This window comes from Salvia splendens, chromosome 11 (assembly GCF_004379255.2).
Source record: "Salvia splendens isolate huo1 chromosome 11, SspV2, whole genome shotgun sequence".
Classification (NCBI taxonomy): domain Eukaryota; kingdom Viridiplantae; phylum Streptophyta; class Magnoliopsida; order Lamiales; family Lamiaceae; genus Salvia; species Salvia splendens.
Window position 1 is genome coordinate 25504570 of NC_056042.1, and position 9580 is coordinate 25514149.

General features: G+C 35.5%; 2 protein-coding genes across 3 annotated transcripts; both read left to right on the forward strand.

Moving 5' to 3' along the window:
• The first annotated feature begins 2991 nt into the window (after window positions 1–2991).
• On the forward strand, window positions 2992–5938 carry LOC121756130. Its single transcript, XM_042151592.1, has 8 exons — window positions 2992–3147; window positions 3513–3604; window positions 4092–4165; window positions 4253–4347; window positions 4498–4606; window positions 5088–5101; window positions 5387–5488; window positions 5565–5938. Exons 1-8 carry the CDS (start codon window positions 3103–3105, stop codon window positions 5712–5714), a joined length of 681 nt encoding a protein of 226 aa, XP_042007526.1. The 5' UTR covers window positions 2992–3102; the 3' UTR covers window positions 5715–5938.
• Window positions 5939–6502: 564 nt separating this feature from the next.
• Window positions 6503–9052, forward strand: LOC121756135. Of its 2 annotated transcripts, none has more exons than XR_006040893.1 (4): window positions 6503–6810; window positions 7507–8031; window positions 8114–8327; window positions 8397–9052. XR_006040893.1 is itself a non-coding variant. In XM_042151597.1 (4 exons), the coding sequence occupies exons 2-4, from the start codon at window positions 8022–8024 to the stop codon at window positions 8678–8680; spliced, it is 447 nt and encodes a 148-aa protein (XP_042007531.1). In that variant the 5' UTR covers window positions 6505–6810; window positions 7507–8021; the 3' UTR covers window positions 8681–9052. The 2 variants fall into 2 exon arrangements, 1 of the variants encoding a protein (XP_042007531.1); XM_042151597.1 differs by having other exon boundaries at window positions 6505–6810; window positions 8175–8327.
• Window positions 9053–9580: the final 528 nt, after the last annotated feature.

Genomic DNA, 9580 nt, shown 5'->3' on the forward strand with positions numbered 1-9580 from the left:
GATCAGATTCCGAATTTTATAAAAGGTTAGTTTTCATTACTTTTATGTATTTTTATACAGAAAACTTGAGGTACAATAGAAATGACGGGATTTTTCTTTTATACAATAATTTACTTTAAAATTGAATAAATTTATAAAAAATTAATAGAAAAATATTTACAAAATAATTTCATTAAGGATTTCAGCTAGGGATGGGTAGGTACGTTATACCTTACCGAAATCACCATACTGTATACCTTACCGTAAATTTGGCATACGAAAAAGTCATACTTTTACCTTATCAAAGTTTTCAGTATACCGAACTTCGGTATACCTTATTTTCGATATGACGAATTTCCATACCGACACCGTACCTCATTTTTGGTATACCGTACTTTTGCAGTATACCTGACTTTCAGCATCAATTAAAATAGAAAATTTGAGTTTTTAGAATATTATTTATATTATATAATTTTTAAAATATATTAAATATATTTTATTCATAATTATATTTACATTTCACAATAGATTTTATAATTTAAAAATATATTTTATATTTAATTATATTTATATTTTACGATATATACCTTAATTTACGGTATGCAGCCGTATGCCGCGGTATTTGAAAAATCATACCGTTACCTTACCATAATCTTTCGGTGAGATATCATACCATACAGAAAACCACGGTATACTGAAAATTCAGTATTTTTTCGTACGATATTTCGGTATTTTTCCACGGCCCTAGTTTTAGCCCAGATAGGATCACCTATGACTTTTCCTATTCCATCTCCTACTACATACACACAAATATAATATGAGTGATAGACCCTCCATCACTTATTATATTTGTGTGTATGTAGTAGGAGATTGAATAGGAAATGTCATAGGTTATCCCAAGTAGTTTTCGCCCCTTAAAATGAGAAAAAATCCATGGTCAAGGATATGGCTGTCAAAATGGATATCGGGTATTGGATGCGCGATACCTAAACTCGAAAAAAATCGGGTAATTGGATACCCGATATTCGAAAAATCGGGTTTTGGGTCGGGGGGTATTGGGTTATTGGGATTTTCGGGTATCGGGTTACCCGATACCCGATCGGGTAATACCCGAAAATCTGAAAAAAAAATATAATTTTAATAATGATTTATTTAATTTGTCAATTTATTATTTATTTATTGACTTTGACTCGATTAATCAATTTGACTCAATTAATCAATTGAATTTAGATGGAGAACGATGGATTTTGGATGAAGAATGAATGAATGATGGATTTTGGATGAAGAATGTTAATTTTTTCTCCAAATTGACTATTAGACTTATGTTATATTGTTATGTCACTTAAACTTATGTTACTTATGGATAATGGATTGGAGATTATGACTTCATTGACTTGTGACATTTTGAATTATGAATCTTTGATAGTTATTGTGTATGTTATAACTTATATTGTTATAACTTGTGAATTGTGATTGTAAAATTATAACTTTGAATGTTGTGTTGTTATTAGGATTAGGAACTTATAGAATTTGGAATTTGTAAGTATTTAATAGGTTGGAACTTGGGAAAAATATGGAAAAAACAAAGATTTTTTTTTAAAAATCGAGTCGGGTACCTGATTTTTCGGGACTGGATACCCGAATCGGGTATCCGGGTACCCGAAATTATTTTCGGATCGGGTATCAGGTAGCAAATTTTGGGTTTTTTGGGATCGGGTACCCGAAAATTTCGGGTCGGGTACCCGATTTGACAGCCCTAGTCAAGGAATACCAACTTGGCAATCCTACTTGTTATGTCATATCAATAAAATTGTGACAAATGGAAATATACATATGCCTAATTTCAACTAGATATATAAAGTATGGAAACAATCTATATAACCACACGCAATTAAATTATATGAAAAGTTGATGTACATTCCATGTATAGTAGTATAAAAATATTTAATACTTGTATATTTTAATTTTTAATCATCTTTTGCAATTATTTTCGATCATCTCACACGTAAATATAAAAAAAATGATTAATTATTTTAGAGTGAATTGCAAAAATAGTCCATGAATTATGAGTTTATCTCGCTCATAGTCTCTGTACTTTAAAAATATCCTCAGACAACCCGAGACTAAGGGTTTATTTCAAATTCGGTCTTTTTGCCCTTTTTTTAGTCAAAAATATCCTCTTGAGGGTTTGAGCATTTTGGTCATTTCAATATTTATACTTTTGAGTATGGCAACAGTGTAGTGTGTTAGTTCATTATTTTATTTTGTGCAGGATATTTTAAATTCACCGACCTTTCGTAATTAGGGATTCAATTCACTGGCCTTTCGTAATTTGGGATCGAGGCATGCGTATTCTTCGTAATAAGAGATTTATGATATTTTAGCTTATTTATGTGCTTTTTTAATATTATTTCCCTCTAACTATTTATCAATCGTCTATTTTATCCTGTTCAAATTTTTACCAAAATTCTATAAAAATAGAATCAGCTCCACGATATAATTGAGAGTACTAATTAACCATATAAATACAACAATGATTTTCTCCTTTCAATCACTCTGCTAATATATGTTCAAACTATTGATGCTTTCACATCGACAAAAAAATTTAACTCATGGTGATTCTAGCTTAACTGAATATGCCGCAGGATCTGCTCGTTCTCGACTGTCGATAGATTCTATTTTTATAGAATTTTGGTAAAAATTTGAAGGGGATAATATAGACGATTGATAAATGATTAGAGGGAAATAATATTAAAAAACACATAAATAAGCTAAAATATCAGAAATCTCTTACGAAGAATACGCATGCCTCGATCCCAAATTACGAAAGATCAGTAAATTGAATCCCTAATTACGAAAGGTCAGTGAATTTAAACCCTTATTCCGAAATTTCTCCGTACATTTTGGGCAGGATCTTCTTTACTATTATAAATTAAATGCAATAACTCAATCATAATTTTTCTAAATCAACAATTTAACAATTGGGTGCAACAAATTAAATGCTATTGTATACTCCTCGACGTTATACAGTGAATTGTAGGAGTTTAACTCAATAAATTGTTTTATAGTGAGAATTGTTACGAATTTATCCAATCATCTCTTCCATTCCCCAGTCAGAAATATATGGCAACCACGACGCTGGCTTCATCTTCTGCTCCTTTCTTTCAGGTACGAATTTAGTTCCTTCTGTACTTAATTGTTCCATTAATCATCAAGATTTTTATTCGGCATCCGCATTTTTAATGAATTTTTGTGGAAGAGAAGAACTACGTTGCTCCTGATTACCTCTGTAAAGCCGCACCTTTTCTGAGTTTGGAACAGATTGGGTGCACAAAGTTCTGATTTTTTTTTTTGAATTTTCTCATTGATTGGTGAAACTGTAGTAATGAACACGAATAAGGCTTTATTTGTTAATTTATCTACGAGGAATGAGTAATGAATTAGGCAGCCGTTCTTCTATGCTCTCTCTCTCTCTCTCTGTTTGTGGGGTTAGGGTTGAGTGCTTGGTTACTAACTATTTCTATTGGCTGCAGCATGTTTCTCTCGGTTGCAGCAATGCCAAGGCAGATGCTGCTCCTTTGTTTCATGTCCAATATTTTTCTCGAACAAACTTTGGACTCTCAAGGTAAACAACATAAGTAAAAGAAAAATGAAGAAGAAAAAGAAAAAGAAAGAATTTCATGTCATTTTCTATAAAAATGATTTCAGATAATTCTTTTATCAGATATCTGTGTTGATATTTCGATTTGCTTTGTGAAATGTCTGCTGGTAGAGGAAGTTATTGCAAAGTTACAAGGCTTGTCAACATATGTATGATTGTTAGTATTTGTTAGTGCCTAGGATGCTTTGATGATGTGCTTGTTATTTTGGAAAACTGTGTTGCTTCAATTTGTTGTGATTTATTAGATGTTGAAGGTTAATATATCATTAGAAGCATAACCTATCAAATACTTAAGTAGGTCTCTTTGATTCTTCAGGACAAACTTGTCATGGCCAGATCAAAGGCTTTAACTAGTTTAAACACTTAAGCTTTCACATTTTCACACTCAGTTTGTTGTGTTAGTTGGAGTTTCTATTGTAGCATTATCATTTATTTACTCATGAAATTTCAGGCCGCTGATTTACTGTGGCTCCTCAAGCATGGGCAAGAGACTTCCACTGAAGCCAATATCTGCTGTTGGTTCAGGTAATATAAACGACATATGTTAAACTAAAAGGCCTTTTATTTATGTATATTTTTGGTCATAGAGTAAATTCTTATGTATTAATACAGGTTTAGAGGCGACAATAACAGATCCAGACAAGAATCAAATTAGCATTAAAAATGTTGAGATAGTAGTGGAGTCTAAGGATGATGATAAGATGCAAGTGAGTTCCACTATAATTAGAGCTTTGTGACTGTTTTAAGACACGTTCATATTAGGAACTTCCACTATAATTAAAGCTTTTGATTTGATTTAGCTTGTGTATAAATATCAAATTATTATTGGGATTAAATTTCCATTTTCTGTGAGTCAGGTAAGGGTCGATTTGCCTGGGAAAGAAACACAGATAGTGTTTGAGAAAATTCTCAGAAACTTAGCTCGTACAGCTCCACCGGTTCCTGGATTCCGCAGAGAAAAAGGAGGTAACTGTCTGCTTTGTATGTTTAGTAAGGAAACCCTTTATTAAGAGAAGAATTTTCTTTTTCTTAATGTCACTGCCGCAAAAGGAAAAACTGACACATTTTTGTGATTTTCCTAAAATTACATACTTCCTTACTGTTTTGCTTGAACTGCTGCCATTATGATCTCTTTCTTCTAGTTTGCTTCATCTTTGACATTTCAAATTTTCTTATTTAATTTCAAAAGCAAGAAAATGAGTATTGCGACTTTCATGTGAAACATCACTGTGTTATATCCATTGTACAAGCATGACTAAGTTCTTTTTGGACTTGATAACTCATGTGCTGAAATAAACCCACTTGCGCTTGGATGGCTTGGTACAAAGTATATTGATACTTTCATGTGATTTAATTACTTGATTTGTGCCTTGCCACTCTTATAATGAAAAATTACCAGTTCTTTTTTGGCTAACTTGTGTTTTCATGTGATTGCTGGATACTGCAGGGAAGACATCTAAAGTAAGTTTTCAGTTTCTTTTGACCAACATCTTCCACCGTGTTTTTCGACTGTTTCTCTGAGTGTGTGGACCTGATTTGCAATTTGCGATTGTATGTTGTTCATCATCGCGTCAATCAACTGAATTTTTTTGATTAATTATGACATGTTATTTTCAATAAAATAGTATACTAGTAATTTGTAATACGAGACGATGATCAACGCCATATCCATGAATTACTTTTGAAAGTATGCTTTCCTTTGGTCTAGGTTAAAAGGTAGAATGAGAAAACATGATTATGATGCAGGTCCCAAAGGACTTCCTTCTGCAAATCATTGGTGAAGATCGAGTTACAAAGTTCACTATCCAAGAGATTGTGAGCACAACATTGGCTGATTATGTGAAGAAGGCAAGTACATTTTTACAGTGTAGATTTCTTGGTACGGCTCCAATAGATACCTCATCAGGAAAGTGTTCAAGTGCAGGAAAATCTGACTGTTAAGGAGAACAAGATCAACACAATACAAACTGCTGAAGAGCTCAAATCTATGTTCATCCCTGGGAATGATTTTGGGTTTAATGCTACTCTCGAACTCGAGAAAGCCACAGAAGTTGAGGTGACTGTTGAAGAATAGTCTGATTTGCAAATATGTACCCTTCCTTAACCATTGGTAGGCTTGTTTGTAGTAGGGACAACTGTTTGTATAATGTTCATACAGCAACATTTGGGAGGGGAGGACAGATAATCTTTGATTAATTTTTTTATTCTTTCCTGATGTATGTAACATGAATACCAATAACTCATAGCAGCTCCAGTTTTGCCACTTTATAAATTAATACTAGTATTTTTTTTGTAAAAGATCTAACAAGAAAATCAATACATATAAATGCGGTATCTTTATGTGTGTTTTAAGAGGGGTACAGAGCTCAAGTGGAATTTATCTTTGTTGCCGCTTTCAGCTTTTGCTTCAACTTTGCATAAATTTCCTATTTCATAGTCCTTGTAGTCGATATATTTTGAAAGATGCTCCACTATATACTTTTGCCGTCATCATTATAGTATACTTTCCTTCTGTGCATTGTGAAGGTGATAGTTACAAAACAAGTTACTTGGTGCATCAATGAGAAAATACGATGACAAATGAGAGAATGATGGACATACTTGTATTGGCCACCGCACTTCTAGGGGACACGCTAACATGTTGTCGTCATGGTGATATTGTTTATGAGGCATCAAAAAGAAATTGATGCTAATTACAAGCCGTATTTCACTAAAACAATGCGGTAATATTGATATACTGATATTTTATTATTCTATAAATTTTAATATTAAAGTTTTTAAAGTTGATATATAATTAGAATGAACATTTTATACAGAGTGAAAAATAATCTAAGGGCATGATTGGTAGCCCATAAAAGCTCATAAAACCTCGTAAAAGCCCCTAAAATGGCTCATTATCCCATCTTCTCCACCGTTTGGTAGAGCTCGATTTTGTCGGAGGACCCGACACAAATTTCCCGGATCTCAGTGAAATAGACAATAGAAACGGCGATTCTTGCATTTCACTATCGGAGAAAAGTTGTGGTATAATTTTTTCTCCGCTTCTCCGACTTCGTGTTTTGGGCCTTTATGCCCAAATTGCCCTCCCAATTTTCGAACTCTACAAGCACACACCACCCATCACCAGACACTCATTAGCGGTGGCAAATCCAGGTTTCCTACCACCACAGGTATGCCGGTATAGGCGTCGCTTATATGAAACCCTCAAGTTTAAATTTTGGGGCTTACACAGTTATATAACAGGCCGACGATGAACACATCCACTAAAACTGAATTATGAAATGTTATGTCATCGATTATTGCTGAGATCTGAAGTGAATTTGTTGGTTCTATTTCATTTATGTATAAGGATTTGTTGAGCTTTATTTCACGCATACTACCCAGTAGATCGAGTATCATTTCCCCATGTATGAATTCCTGACCCTTCTTTGATGGTCAGCTATGATTATGATTGATACCATCCATTTGTGATGCTCACACAATACTCACTCTCCTCCCCGTTTTTCATTCTCATTTCATACTCATCTGCGAAAATGCCTTTGATGTTCACCCTTGTAATCGTTGATTTGTACATTTTTGGTGGTGAGCATGTCCTGTAGACTCGTAGCAGAAGTTGGTTGTAGGTTGCCCCTGTTGTGTATGATGTTGTTTTTGATATGGCTGTGTGTTTGATTGTTGGTGTTGATTTTCCTAATTTGTGATGATCTTTTAGTGTTGACCATAACCATTTGGCTGTGTGCTTGATTGTCGGTTGCCTCTGATATGTCTGTGTGTCTGATTAGTCATCCCCTATGTATTTTATTTACTCACTCCTTTATCGTTGCTTCTCATTTCATAACATATTCTTGTAAGTTGGTTAACGACAGACAACAAAAAAGAAAGGAGACGGAGGTTGTTGTCATTATGGTGGAGGACATCGTTCGTACCCAGCAACAGGATTTGCTCGCGATCTTGAACATGGTCCGCGCAATGATTTCTTCGCAGAAATAGGGGATGGGGTGCAGTAGTCGCCTACAACCTGAAATCAAAAGTCCCCGCCCAAGTTAAGTGCATGGACCGACTGTTTGGTATAATTGACAAGGACTGCATAAGCAACCTCAGGATGGATCGCAACGCATTTGGGCAGTTATGTAACATCCTCCGAGACAGGGCCGGGTTGGTTGATCATAGATATGTCAGCGTCGAGGAGCAGGTAGCCATGTTTTTTTAGTACCCTTGCTCACCACAAGAAAACCCAGATTTTTGGGTTCGATTTCATAAGGTCCGGCTATATCGTCAGCCATTACGTTCACGAGGTTATGCGTGCGGTTATCCATCTCCACAGTATCCTCTTGGTGAAGCCAAATCCGATTGATGATACGTGTGACAATCCACGCTAAAAATGGTTCAAGGTAAACGTTCAAGACTTTGGATGAACTGTTTTTCATAGATTTATTCATCAAAGTTGTATATGACTAGTGGAGGGATGCCCAGGTGCACTAGACGGGACATATATTAACGTTCGTGTTAGCATAGCTGATGCACCTCGCTATAGGTCACACAAAGGGCAGATCTCTACGAACACCCTTGCAGTCTGACAGGTTCTTAAGATTCTTTTACGTCCTACCGGGATGGGAGGGATCAGTAGCTGAGTCCCGCGTTCTCCGTGATGCTTTGACTCGTCCCAACGGACTCAAAGTCCCTAGAGGTAATTACTATTGGTCGTTTGACATCTTCAAATGGTGGTGTTCATTCGTGCAGCGTTTGTACATTGCAGGCTCGTATTACTTGTGCGATAACGGCTACGCCAATAGTGAAGGATTCCTGACACCTTTCAAAGGAGTTAGGTATCATCTTAAGGAATGGGGGCCACAACATCAGAGGCCGACTAGTCCACGAGAACTCTACAACATGAGCCATACCATGGCACGGAATATAATCGAGCGTGCATTTGCCATATTGAAATTGCGGTGGGAAATATTGCGCAGCACAAGCTTTTACCCCATTCAGACTCAGTCCCGACTCATCATGTCGTACTTTCTCCTGCACACAACTACATAAGAGGGGAGATGCTTGAAGACCCCGTTGAGCAAGAATTGGATGCCGCTGGAGAAGGGGGACAGCCTGCCCACGGGGATTACCAAAACGAAGTGTACTACGTTGACACGATTGAATCGACACCGCTGTGGAACCAGATGCGACAAGAGTTAGCCGACTACATGTGGCAGCATCAGTAGATTGATTTGTGTGTTGTTTCGACACAGAACTTAAAACCTTCTGAATTTGGCATGATGCCAAAGTAGACATCTATTTCTTTTTATTTGTGTTGTTTTATGATTTGCAAACCATCCATGCACAATTATCAGTGACATCCGGGGCTGAGGTGCCTTTTGTTGTGTGAATTCATTCTGTTATCCCATTTTTAATTTTTAATTTTTATTTTTTATTTTTTTTGTATCCCATTTATATCGCTATTGATTGCTGCTTTAACCCACGTTAATGTTATTAAGTTGTTGTATGTTGTTCACACTCCATTTTAGGAAATGTCGTGCATGCATTTTGTAGGCTGCTTTGAAGTTTGAAGTTTACATAAATCATAAAAAAGTTTCATTCTCAGTTTACTGTATTCCATTATTTTTGTTTAAACTTTAAACTACGTTAACTCTTTACTTATGTGACGCACAAATCAGACGAAATTTTTTGTTCCAATACGAAACAATGATAAAACTTTTTGTACCATCATAAAACAATTATGATTTTAGAAAAAACATGAGTATAACCATACACATTATTCGCTTAAATGAAGTAAAAACACAAGTATCTCACTTCAGAAAGTCGCGAGCTACTCTTCCTACCATGGTTGGAGCGATTGATGCTGTCGAGGGGGGTATGAAGAATAGTTTTACGAAGCTTTTTTTTGTGGAGAGAAGGTGTGAAGAAACCTGCTCTTACCACCCCCCT